The 13,403-nt window shown below is 31.4% G+C and overlaps 2 protein-coding genes across 5 annotated transcripts in view; one reads left to right on the top strand and one right to left on the bottom strand.

The window, feature by feature from the left end:
- Window positions 1-4,368: 4,368 nt before the first annotated feature.
- On the top strand, window positions 4,369-7,454 carry LOC106761853 (protein unc-45 homolog A). 2 transcript variants are annotated; one of them, XM_022781321.1, is made up of 3 exons: window positions 4,369-4,865; window positions 5,737-5,925; window positions 6,458-7,454. In XM_022781321.1, the coding sequence occupies exons 1-3, from the start codon at window positions 4,614-4,616 to the stop codon at window positions 6,935-6,937; spliced, it is 921 nt and encodes a 306-aa protein (XP_022637042.1). In that variant the 5' UTR covers window positions 4,369-4,613; the 3' UTR covers window positions 6,938-7,454. The 2 variants fall into 2 exon arrangements, with proteins under 2 accessions (XP_022637042.1, XP_014500912.1); XM_014645426.2 differs by having other exon boundaries at window positions 4,373-4,787.
- A 3,262-nt stretch (window positions 7,455-10,716) lies between these two features.
- The window catches only part of LOC106761852, a 9,414-nt gene continuing 6,727 nt past the window's right edge, over window positions 10,717-13,403 (bottom strand). For all 3 annotated transcript variants that reach the window (XM_014645423.2, XM_014645425.2, XM_014645424.2), the window contains 4 exons: window positions 12,962-13,109; window positions 12,756-12,878; window positions 12,465-12,552; window positions 10,717-11,146 (listed from right to left, as the gene is read on the bottom strand). In XM_014645423.2, the coding sequence (XP_014500909.1) occupies window positions 10,953-11,146; window positions 12,465-12,552; window positions 12,756-12,878; window positions 12,962-13,109 (553 nt within the window). In that variant the 3' untranslated portion in view covers window positions 10,717-10,952. The remainder of the gene's footprint in view (window positions 11,147-12,464; window positions 12,553-12,755; window positions 12,879-12,961; window positions 13,110-13,403) is intronic.

The raw sequence follows: 13,403 nt of genomic DNA, 5'->3' as shown, positions 1-13,403 counted from the left end.
AAGTACTCTTTATGGTACTCTAGGCCCATCCCGGTACCCAAAGATTATTTTGTTGCCTACTGTCCAGTATGAAACATATCAGTGACCACGTGTGAGACTCACCTCTATTACAAATAAGACTTTATTCCAACTACACATCTTTGGTCTATTTCATCTAGAAACATATAGGAAAACTGATTGGACCACAACTTAAGACTAGCTTCCACTTAATCTTAAGCCAATTAAACACGATAAGTGATTAGTTCATCCCATAATCAAGCATAAATCAATTAACCACTTTATACAAAATGAAAATTGCATAAATAAAAGTGTCACCAAGTATGAGAGTTTGAATTTGCTACATCATGCTCCAACACAATAGAGGTTTAGCTCCTCATGAACATTGAAATAAGTACATGCAAGGAAGAGTAAAATATCTCTTAATCCTCTAAGTATGTATCTTTGAATTACAAGGATTATGTGTGAGAAGACTCTCTAGAGTCTCTCTCTAGAATCACCCTAAGAAAGTTAAGAGTGAAGTCCCTTTCTCTCTCTTTCTTCACCTCCTTTGAATTTGTCCAAAATTCTTTTATTTACAGACTTTTGAAACATGGCTCAAGTAGCGGCTCACGACTCAAGCGTTGAGGTTTCCTCCCTTGATGGGTTTCCTTCATGGCTTAGGCTATGAGTTCCTGGGACAAAGCTGCTTGAGGTTGCTTAATAATGAAGTATTCTTTCATGGCTCAAGATCCAACTTATGGTTTTCTCTATGGCTCAAGCCCTTAGTTGGCGCTATAGCCTGGCAAGGCAAATCCTTCCAAAATGATATAGAATCTTCTTCTTTTCTTTCAAATGCAGGCTTAACTCCTTGGATTCACATATTTATGCAAAACAAGTAAAATTGGAGTAGTTATCATAGAATTTATACACAATCAAAACAAGATAAGTGTTAATTAAACATTGAAATTCACTAATATTTATCAACATTCCCAACTTTAAACCTTTGTTTGCCCTAAAAAAAGGTCTAGAATTTAACATATTTATAAAACATCAACCTGGTTCACAAGTTGAATTCATGGTTGCTTTCCTTTAGGATATGTAAGATCAGAAAAACAAATCATATTTCATTTCATAAAGAAATCAAGTAGTATAAGTTTCAACAACATGGAATTAATGCATTAATTGTAAAGAAGTGGACTTCCAACATTAATCACTCTCATGTTTGTGTAGGAAGATGTTATTTGTTCAGTGTTTCGTTCTTCATAATGGAATCTAGCTCTTTCTATGCTTTGTACCACATCTCCATGAGTATATCTTAGACTTAACCCTCAAAGATCACTAAGGACTTTATATTAGCTTGCAATGAGGTTGAGTTATGAAGAATTGATGGTTTTTCAGTGGTCATTGTTACCAATGAGAAGCATTGATACTTTGAAGAGATTTTGATGATGCTGCACTTAAAGACTTGAAGACTTGAAGACTTGAAGAATCCAACACTTTAAATGTTAAAAACATTCTTTCTAGAAAGCATTTGTATAGGAATTATTTTTCAATTGTAACCACTTAGAAGTTTCATAGCTTAGTGATTTCTTGCGACAATAATCGAATATCATAGGAAGCAAAAGTGGAAAATAGTTTGTCTTGGCAATAATCGATTGTCATAGGGGATAATCGATTACCACCGCAAGTTTTAATATTGTCTAGGGTTCGGCAATAATCGATTACCACTAATGATAATCGATCACATTTTCCAAAACCCGTAGCAGTCTGAAATAACTGATTATCACTTGTGACAATCGATCATCACTGGCTGTTGGGAGTTGTCTTTTCACTTTCTGACCCTTAGCCTACATATAAAACCCTTCTAAACCTTTTAAAGGTGACAAAAACTGTTTGAGAGCACATAATCTATTCTGAGGAAGTTCTCAAGTTTGAGTCTTAGCTTAATCTAGTCTTGTGAAAGGAGAAGTTTGTTTGTGTCTAAAAATGCAAGCAGTTCTCTGTTAGTTGATTGAGCTAGTGTTCATTACATCGTGTGTTGAAAGAAGATGTTTTCTGTTATTATTATTTCATCATTCTCATTGTAATCTGAAACTGATTTTTAATGAAAAAATTAATTACTCTTTTATAGTGATTAACGACTGGATGTAGAATCTTTTAATCAAATCAGGATAAATTTTATGTACACTTTTATCTATCTTTGTATCTTTTATTCATAAACTGTTTGATAAAAATTATGAAAAAAAATCAAAATTTTAATAAAACCAATTCACTTCTATTTTTACTATTGTTCACATACTCTTTAAATCATTTCACTGCGTGATACCATAGAAAATAACATCTAAACTGCCATTAATAATTTGAATAACCAGATTTATTTCAAATATTCTTAAAAGAAAAGAAATTTTTTTAACATTTCGTCAAACTGACCTGACAAATATTGCTCACAAAGTCCAAGATTGAATTAAATGGCAAAAGGCCATGAAGAGAACTTGAATTAGTGTAGAACTAAATATTGTGAGTATAGAAAGCGTAATCGATAACCTGGACCAATTCATTGTAACATAGTAAACATAACAATACATTGTAACTTAGTTTGGTTACCATATTTGTTAGAAAGAAGAAAGAATGAAATATTGTATTTCTTATTCAATGATAAAGAGAGAGTACAATTGATATATATAATTGTTCAGAGCAATATAAAAAAGGAATATGAGTATAAAAATATATGAACATAAATGCATAGATATGAATAAAGAATAAAATAATTCCAATATCCCCTCAAGCTGCAACATATATATCCATAATGCGCAGCTTGAACAACAAAGATTGAAATGGTGTTGGATGCAAAGCTTTAGTAGGAATGCCAACGGCACAACCACCAGGTACCAAATTCACCAGTATCTTGATTAGGAAACAACAAGTCAAGGAAAAAGAAGAATTCAAGAACACAATATTAAGTAAGAGAAGATTCAAGAAGAAGAAGAAAATTCAAGAATAAGAAGATTCACTAACAAGAAAGAAGAATTCAAGAACACTAGATTAAGCAAAAGAAGGTTCAAGAAGAAGAAGAAAATTCAAGAATAAGAAGATTCAATAAAAAGAAAGAAGAATTCAAGAAGAAAAAGATTCAAGAAGATGAAGAATAAGAAAAATTCAAGAAGAACTAAAAGAATTTATCAGGAACAGTTCAAGAAGATGATTAAAGTTTTAAGAAAAAGAATTGAAAAGGATGCTTCATAAAAAGAAAGATTTAAGAAGAATTCAAGAAGAAAAAGATCGAATAAAAAAAATTCAATAAAAAAAAGAGATTTTTAGGGGCTGAAGTCAAGACACTGGTGAACCGAGGGGTGAAGGTTTGGTGCATCAGTGGCACAAGTGGCGAAGACGACAACCGAAGATGGTGGCCGGAGATGACGGCCGGAGACGGTGGTCGGAGGCGAGCGGCGGCGGACAGCAACACCGGACAGATGCGAGACAGAAACTAGAGATTGCCCATTGAAGCATAAATGCACAGGTTGAAAAAGAAACTTTTAGGGGCTGTTGGCGGCCATGGCGGCCGACCGTCGGCAGACAACAAAGACAGCGGAAGGGGATCAGACAAGCTCTGATACCATGTTAGGAAAGAAGAAAGAATGAAATATTGTATTTCTTATTCAATGATAAAGAGAGAGTACAATTGATATATATATATATATATATATATATATATATATATATATATATATATATATATATATAAATTTTCGGAGTAATATAAAAAAGAAATATAAGTATAAAAATATATGAATATAAATGTATAGATATGAAAAGAGAATAAAATAATTCCAATAATATTTCCTTATCTTTCCATCAGTGGCACTTAATTTTGCTTTCAAACATTTGAAATCCAAATAAAGTCTCACATTAGAAAAAAAAATAGATATAAATTTATATACATATAAGATATCTTCGTTAATAAAAAAAAGTCTTCTGATAATAAAAATAAATGTGTGAGAAGTTAATCCAAAACAAACAATATCTAATATCACTTTTTTAATATGGTTAATTATTGTAATTAATATAATTGTTAATCAATAATTATAAACTATATTTATCTGTATGATCTTATTACTATCCATAATAATAGGATATGTATTATTAGTATTTACTATGTAAACTATTACCATAAGCCCATTATACCTTAAATGCATTTCTTTCTTTACATGATTTTCATAAAATAAAAACATAAAATACTCTATAATTATTTAGATATCAAAAATATTTTTTACAATAATTTACAGAAAAAAAAAACATATTTAATAATAAATTTAACAATTTATCAGTAGTAAACTTTTTTTTTTTCAAAAAATCTGGTCTGTTTGAACACAACAAAACTACAAAGACAAGAAGGAAACGCGTTTCAATAATTGGGCGCAGCGCGTTCAATTCAAGCATCGTCTTGATCCACTGTCCATTTGTCTCTCTCTTCATTCACGAGCTGTCACTGAGTTCACCTACAAATTTCAAACTCTCGTAAATTCAATTTTCGGTGCACATACAATTCTAGACAGATAAGTTTAAACTGTTTCTTGTTTTGAATATTATTATTATTATTATTATTTTTTGGAAATTGCGATCGGATTTGGAGGGAGATGGCGGCGCCGAATAGAATCGAACGCGCTCACCAGATGTACCGTGAAGGACGATACGAGGAGGCGTTAGGGTTCTACACGGAGGCAATCGCCATGGCTAAGACTAACCCTCAGAAGATCGCTTTGCATAGCAATCGAGCCGCGTGCTTTCTGAAGCTTCACGATTTCAAAAAGGTTACGTCTCTTTTTCGCTCCCTTTTGAATTTGTTATTGGTGCTTTGGTTTGGAAAGCGATCTTCTATGTTTTGTAAAGTGAGTGAATGCTCCAATTTCAGTTTTTATTTTGTTTAATTTCATGAAATTCATTTAATTTGAAATTGTTGAGTTTTGTAATAATTACGGAAGTGCTAAACAATCTTCGTTAGGACTCCTGTACTAGGGAGGAACTGTTTGATTGATCAAAAGCGAGGGTGTGTAAAAACTGGATTTGATTATGTTGATGTTTCAGTTCATTACGTTGGCCGGGGAAATTGCTTGCGAAATTTTTGCAAAATTTATGGGGTGTGAATGGAAAATTGAGTAGATGAGTTTGAATATGTTCATTTCCTTCTCTTATGTCTCTCTAAAGGATCTGCGGTCATTTGTAATAGTAATCCATCAAATTAAAAAAAAAAAAGTTTAGTTTTGATTTACACAGTCAACTAATTAGAAATCATTCTAGAGGTGATTTTAATGTAATTATTGTAAGAATTAATGAATTTCAACTATATGACAATACTTTATGATGGAATAACGGTGTGAAAAAGGTTACAGCATATTCAGTTATATTCTAACAAATACTAGTTGCTTTGTTGATGTTCAATTTTTGGCCTGAGATTGTACAATCTAGTTCTATAGTTGTCGTCCTTTTTATTAGAAGTTTCATAATACATTGGTTTGTGTTTTTCTTTTTTAATCTCTGTTTAGGTTCCACCTAATCCTAGTTGAGTCAAATCAAAACATTTGTTGTTTTATTTATTTTTTTTTTCTGGAAACTTTTTGTTAAAAGTTTTGTAATACATTGGTTATAATTTCAACCTTCTAAAATATACCCCTGCTGATCATTTTTCTACCATTTCCAAGCTTATGCTGCATGTATTCCTGCTTTTTCTTTTTGGGATCCAATCAATCCTTGTTATTTCAGGCAGCAGAAGAGTGTACCTCGGTGCTTGAGCTTGATCACAAGCACAGTGGGGCATTGATGCTGCGGGCTCAAACGCTTGTCACCCTGAAGGAGTATCATTCAGCTCTTTTTGATGTCAACAGACTGTTAGAGTTGAATCCATCTTCAGAGGTTTATCAAAATCTTCAAGCTCGCTTGAAGACACAGTTGGTAGGCACTATTATTTCTTCTCTTTTATATTTTTGTTGCAATTTCACTTGCATGCAATGCACCCTGGTAACCTGGTTTTGTGGTACCAAGAGAATTACTAATTATGGCTACGGGCATATGGTTCCAACTTCGTGATAATAATAATTATAGTTATTATTATTATTATTATTATGGCTATTATTGCTGTTATTCCTTGTCTTTTTGGATTTTACATTTTTCTGGTTAGGATTTTCCTATTTTTTGACACGCCTTTTTCTACATATGCGTTGCACACTGGTAACATGGTTAGGATTTTCCTATTTGGAGGGACACTCATGAAATATATGTGCAAGTTATAGTTATATTATAGTTAGAAAGTGTTTGATTTTATGAATATTGCAACAGGAAGTGGGAAATAATAGAGTTAAAATGAGTAGAGAAAGATGAGTCAGACTAATATTATTTGGCCAAGAATTTTATTGTTGTAGACTAAGTATTTTATCAGCTCGTAGTAAGAAATGTTTTTTTTCCCTATATTCTTGCTCAAGGAAAGTCACTTGCTCCAATACCAGAATCAGAAGAGGAGTTTGAAGAACAGGAAGACGAGGAGCCTGAAGTGATAATTGAAGAGGAGAATGAAAGAGAAGAGATGGGAGGCAAATATTCTTCGATTTCTAATATTATGACAGAACAGAAGGATGAACTCGGTAAAGGCATTGTTATTACCGAATGTGCTGCTCATGAAGCAGAGCCCAAGTTTTCAATGAAGCAAGGGGGAAACCAAAACTATGACTCTAAGAAGTTCATAGCAGATGCTATAGCTCCTAAAGCACCAAGCAGGGAATCCAATGAGGAAAATTCAAAAGGATGGCAAACTATTCCAAAACCAAAAGGACATTCAGCTCTAGACTACGCACGGTGGGATAGTGTTGAAGATGATTCTAGTGATGATGATGGTGACAGTGAAGAAGAAGAATCTTTGCCTCAATACCGGTTTCGTGTAAGAACAATTGGTGTACGTCCTGTAAAGTGAGATGTTTGTACTCTCTACTGTACATTACCTATAAACGGCTGTTTTGATCCCAAAGTGAACATAACAATGATATTTGATGGGAAAGATTCAGTGGCTTGAAATGGCTCTATCATGTTGTACGGCTTGAAGATCTATGAATCCTATAGAAGTACTGATCTGTACTGATTTGGTTTGACTGTCAGTGGTGATGAGCTATTTGGACTCTGAATTTTACATGGAACCCCTCCCTTTTGAAGCTGCTAAACGTCCTGTTGTGATAGCAAGTTTAAAGGTTCGTGTTTACATATTGGACCAAAATTTGGGGTGTTTTTCAGCTGCTGAGGCTCATACAGTGAGTAAAATCCATTCCAGCCGGAGCAGGCTGATTACTTTTCTTGGTGATACTATTTCCACATCTATAAATAATATTCAAATTTCCTAATAATTAACTATTGTACTATTTCGCTATTCTGTCATTTAAAACCAAAATCAAGTTATTCTAATAAGTACGGGCACGAAGCTGTGCTTTATGCTCTGCTCTTTGTTTTTTTATATAATATGATTCATTTGCTTCAACAATTGTTTTATATTCATGTTTTATACAATAAGGGTGTGTTCACTTGAAGGTGATTGGAGGAGATGATTTGGCGAAGAGTGATTGAGTGGATTTGAGGGGATTTAAAGGTGATTTCTTTTTTATGTTTATTTGAGTGAATTCGGAGGTAATTTAGAGTGAATTTAGAGGTAAAGTTTGTGAAAATTAGTGTATGATTTGATTGATGTGACAGTTTTAAAAAATTTGTTTAATTGGTAGAAATTGAAAATTACCAAAATGTTTCTAAGTATTAATGTAATATAAAATGATATTTATTAATGTTATAAACAAAGTCTCACATTAGATAAAATAAGAGATGGACATGGGTTTATATACACATAAGATACCTCTATTGGTTAGAGACCTTTTGGAGTTGTACCAAAAGCAAATCTGTGAGGGTTTGACCCAAAGCGAACAATATCTTACTAGTATGGAAACTTATGTGTGTGTTGAACCTCTCTACAAATGGTCTTTCATCTTTATATAATGCACTTGTAAAGGGTTGTGGAATAAAAAAGTAAAGTTTATTTATAACCATTTTTTGTTGTGAATGTCTCTCTTTCTAAAATGATTCATCCTTTAGTTTTATTTTGAACCTTGGTTTAACTAATGACAACCACCACTTATCTTGGGTTGGTTCATCTCGCAATTGTCATGTCTCTTTCCCCATCCTTTTCCATCTTTGTTTCTTCATTTCAAGTTTCTTTATGTTATTATATGTTCAAAGAGACCTCATCTTTGTTTCTTTATTTTAAGATTAACAAGATTTATGTAAGAGCTGATTTTGTTATTTTTAGAGGATAACATGTTTGTGTTTATGTTGTTTAAAAAAGTTGAAAAAGATCATCATTGGACATTAAGATAACAATGTTATCTATATGTAAAGGTTCACTTCGTAGAGACTCCAAGAGTAAGAAAAGAAGATGAATTCAAGATAAACAAACAAAATAACAAGACTTAAGCATAAAGGGACAGAAGCAAAGAAGAACATAAAGAAACTTGAAATAAAGAAACAAAGATGAAAAAGAAATAGAACGGAAGAGGATAGGAAATGTGCATTTGCGGGGTGGACCACCAACCAAGATTAGTGGTGATTAGTGTCACTTGAATCAAAACTTAAGATAAAACTAAGGGATAACTCACTCTAGAAATAGAGACACTCATAACCAAAACTATAATAACTTTACTTCATTCAACAATCCTCTACAAGTGGAGAATAAGTCTTCTCAAATAAGCCAAAAGATGGACCTCATAACAATAATACAAAGATGATGGATACACTAGCAAAACAGAAAATTTCTTTCTAGAAGTCTTAATGATAAGGCAGATAAGAGAATATTCTTCAATCATTGAAAAATTAAAAAAAAAAAGTGCATTCTCTATCGTCCAAGTATCATAGTAATTCATTTTAAATATATTCTTCTTTTCTATTTTCAAGAAACTTAGCCAAACTAGAGGTGTGGAGAGTACACTTCCTTGGACTGGGCTTCTTCGTGATCTTTCATTTCTCTAAAAGATAACAACCTCAAAAAGAGGAAACATCATTAACAAACCCATGAAAAAAACAGACCCAAAACATGAGTTCTACATTTTTATTTAAAACAAAACTAAACAAAGTAAAAGAAAAACAAAGAAAATAAACTTTCCTCTTATATATGTTTATTTTTCTTAAACATTTTCTTTCATTTTTTTTATAGGAGTTCAGGACTCATTGATAAAGAAGTAATATTTTGAAAATTAAATTTAGCATGAAAAAATAACAAGAAATAATCATCTTTCATGAAATTTAATATCACATCACAACAAAAATTTATCTTGCCTTTTTATAGTCAACCAACCTCCGACTATATTTATGACCTCAAATTTCACTTATTTTTCTAAATCTTCTTTTAAACAAATTTTACTTTTTTTATAACGTTGATGATTTATTTGGAAATAAATAAAAAATTAAAAAATATATAAATATAAGAAGAAAATAAAACACTATAATATGATATATCATTTAACTCTCATGGTTAGGTGAATAAAAGAAAAAGAAGAATTACAATATTCATGTTTAATTACTTTTATATATTTTTTAAATAATAAAAAGTTTTTTTAAATAATAAAAAGATGAATAATTTAATATATATATATATATATATATATATATTCAACAAGATAAATTAACCTCGTAGTTTTACTATATTCAAGAATATCATTTGATTATTCCTCCTTCCAATTTATATATATATATATATATATATATATATATATATATATGTATATATATATATATATATATATATATTCAACAAGATAAATTAACCTCGTAGTTTTACTATATTCAAGAATATCATTTGATTATTCCTCTTTCCAATTTTTTTGGTAACATGAAAAAACTTTATGGTAACATTCTGCACGCACAATACTTAAGGAATTTAGGATTGATGGTATAGAACTTTTTCCTCTTCTCTACAAGTATTTATGGATAGTGATTCTTAAATAACACTTTTTTTACAACATTTAAATATTATTCATGTATCATTATGTGATTAGTTCATAATAATGTTTATAATTATTATTATTTATTATAAAATAATTTTGGACCAACCACAATCACATAGACATAGATATTGAAATATTAATATTCTCTAACTATCATTATTTTTTACAGAAATATATATATCCAAACATATCCATTTGTTAAAAATGGGTTTTAGGTCTAACTCAACCCCACAAAACCGGCTTCTAAGGTACTGAAAAAGTGGCAAATTCTTCCTCGATCTCCTTACCTTTTGTCCTGCACCCCAATCAATATTAAAATTCCTGTTTTATCCTTTTCGAATTTACAAGAAGTTAAAAATGAGTAATTCAGGAGTTATTTTCTTCTTAATTCTCTCAAATTTTCGAAAGTCATTTTTAGTTTTCGGATATGCGAAAGTTCTTTTTAAGGAAAAAAAATAATTATAAATTCTGTAATATCTAGAAGTGAAATTCATTTCCGAATTGGTTAATCTGTAAATTAAAAAATAACTTTCAGATTATACAATTCAAAAACTTTTCAGGCAATCCAGGAGTTTTCCAAATTCTGCAATTAAGAAACTTTTCGGTTTGTGGAAAGTATTTTTAACTTTTGGATGACACAATTTGGAAAGGGCAAAATGAAAAATTTAATATTCATGGAAGTGGAGGAAGAATTTCCTGAGAAAGTAAAAGGAGGGACTAAGCAATCAAAAATTCACTGTGGAAATAGCATTAAGCCCAAATTTTAATTTGCACAGCCTTTTTATGTGGTTTTCACACACATTTACAAGTTCTGATATTCACAACAATCAACAACAAAATGAGCAGGACCAGAAAACTACAATACAAACAATTATTGTTGGCCCTTACATATCAATAATATATGTATAGCTATTTTGAAACTATATATGGCAATCAGATCAAATATGTTCATTTTCATTTAGAAGCCTTGTGGACCTGTCCCTTGTTCTGAATAGCAGCTGCAGACATCACACGCAGACGACGAGCAATTTCTGTGAAGGATGGCCTAACTGCAGGATTGGGTGCCCAACACTGCTCCATCAGTGTTTTCCATTCAAGATCACAATAACTGGGAATTGTAGGTCTCAATGTGTTATTCACAATACCTCCTGCATGTAGTGTACAAGGAAGTGAGAATTTTTTCTTTAGGATACTTGTCAGTTCTGATTTCTTTAACGATTTGCATGTCAGTTCTGATACTTGTCATTTGTAAATTGTTGTGAAAAGTATATGACAAATTAGTTAGTAGAATGAATTTTTTCCTTTTCAAAAAAGTTTGTTGGCAAGTTCCAGACAGGCTAAAAGACTTGTTAAAGGGAAAGAATTAAAGAATTTCATTGATGCTATAAGCATGCATGCATGGGCAATGTAATTTTATGTATACCATCTGATACTGCAACTAAGAATTTAAAAATAGATCTCAGCTGTTTTTAAATTTATACATATTAGCAAAAGGCATTTGTTTTCTATAATTTTCTCATCAACAATGTGAGATGTCGCTGCAAACTTATACAAGCAACATATCATACATTTCAAGGAAGGAGGGGTGAAAACTTTTGAAATTCTAATATTGTAGTAATAAAAAAGATTTTTAGCTTGCCCAATGAGTTTTTGCTATCCTGATTGTTTTTCCCTCAGATTATCTAAGGTTGTTCTGTAAGAAAGTAGATAACTTGAATTTAAAAATGAAATGAATATCTCCATGAGTTACAATTTATTATAAAATCAGAAAAATGGTAAAGGTTGTAAAACCAGAGAAAAAACAGAGAGTTTTTCTTGTGAAGATACATGGATAAAGGGAGACAGAGTCTACTTCAATATTTTGAGTCCAGTTGCTTATATGTTACAAAAGTTTTCTCTTTAATTAATAAAAGAGATGTAAATCTGAACAAAATATGCTACTACTCATTCTCACCTGACAACTAATCATATAACCAACTTTTCCATAAAACAAGGTTTATAATTAATATCAACCTGACATGACTTACAAACAACAAATAAATAAAATCTTAGAGTATCTAGAAAAGTCTCATTTTCTAACAAAATTATATTATGAACAAGTTAAAGAAGTAAAAGCTTAAAGAGGTCACTTGAGAGCTTCTACTAATTAGCTTATGTATAAGATAATTTTAACTTTGGTGGTGACATTTTGTCTTTATATTTTTCTCTCCTAAAAGTCTTGATGGTTCCAAACATTTCCTTACTTTGGTTTAGCTATATTAGTTGCTGTTCAGGTTTTCCACATTTGATCGGTTTTATAGTAGTTAAATTTTCAAAGCGTAGCCTGATTGTTGTGAGATTTTAATGGAACTATCAATTCAATGCAAGTACTATATTGATGCAAACTAGTGCCTGATAAAGGTGAAATACTATTAGAGTCTATACAACAGTAAGTAAAGCTCCAAAGAGAAGAGAAAAGAACCGCACCAATAATTGCACCATAGTGCATATTAGCATATGGCTCTTCACCAGTAAGAATCTCCCATAAGACTATGCCGAAAGAGAACACATCAACCTAAAGATAGAGGTAATAGCATTAATAATCAGTGTTTCTCAAACAATAGAGACAGAAGAGACAATAAAGGACAACATAATCCACTCAATGGTGTGATTTATTTCTTTGCGATGTTAAATTTGTGAGACAAATTGGAACAAGATGAAAAAGTCTTCATAGGGAGGTGCCAATTCTAAATTTCCACTAATTATTTGAAAATTTACCTTTTCTGAGACCTTGTTGCTGCTACCGTTTAGCAGCTCTGGTGCCATCCAAGGTAGAGTTCCACGAACACCACCAGAAACAAGGGTGTTTCGCTTAATTTTTGATAGGCCAAAATCACCAACCTTGTGAAAAGCAAGCTTCTTAGCTTTGTCACAGTGAAGAAAAATTTATAATAGAATGTCTAATCCCCAACTTTACTAGATACCTTGCATATTGGCCGTAAAGGATCCTTCAAGTTCACAAGCAAATTGTCACATTTCAAGTCAAAATGCACAATATTTTTTGAGTGTAAATATTCCATTCCAAAAGCTGCATCCATGGCTATTATCAACCTCTTACGGCGATCAAGATATCTGGAATAACAATAAGACCATGCAAAAATCTGACCATTTTTCTTAATAAAGCAGTCAGTGAGACCTAAGGATTATAGTAACCAGCAAAATGTCAGAACTTTCATTAAAAAATATTTGCCAATTCGTAGACATTCAATAAATTAAGATGAGGGTAATGAATCCTCTCGTATTAAACTTTCGTATGACCTTGTGTGGAAATTATCTCTATAAATATTCACCAATTTTGATAAGGCACAATATATTTAATGTTTGCAAAGAGAGAGAGAGAGAGAGAGAGAGAGAGAGAGAGAGAGA

Source organism: Vigna radiata, chromosome 5 (genome assembly GCF_000741045.1).
Source record: "Vigna radiata var. radiata cultivar VC1973A chromosome 5, Vradiata_ver6, whole genome shotgun sequence".
Taxonomy (NCBI): Eukaryota; Viridiplantae; Streptophyta; class Magnoliopsida; order Fabales; family Fabaceae; genus Vigna; species Vigna radiata.
Note: the sequence above shows the minus strand (reverse complement) of the source record. Positions and strands in the feature narration are given on the sequence as shown.

What these genes read in the sequence shown, in the direction of transcription:
- LOC106761853 (XM_022781321.1), top strand. Translation starts at nt 4,614, where the DNA reads ATGGCGGCGCCGAATAGAATCGAACGCGCTCACCAGATGTACCGTGAA. An exon ending in GATCTTCTATGTTTTGTAAA is followed by an intron (nt 4,866 to 5,736) that starts GTGAGTGAATGC and finishes TTGTTATTTCAG; the next exon opens with GCAGCAGAAGAGTGTACCTC. An exon ending in CTCGCTTGAAGACACAGTTG is followed by an intron (nt 5,926 to 6,457) that starts GTAGGCACTATT and finishes GCTCAAGGAAAG; the next exon opens with TCACTTGCTCCAATACCAGA.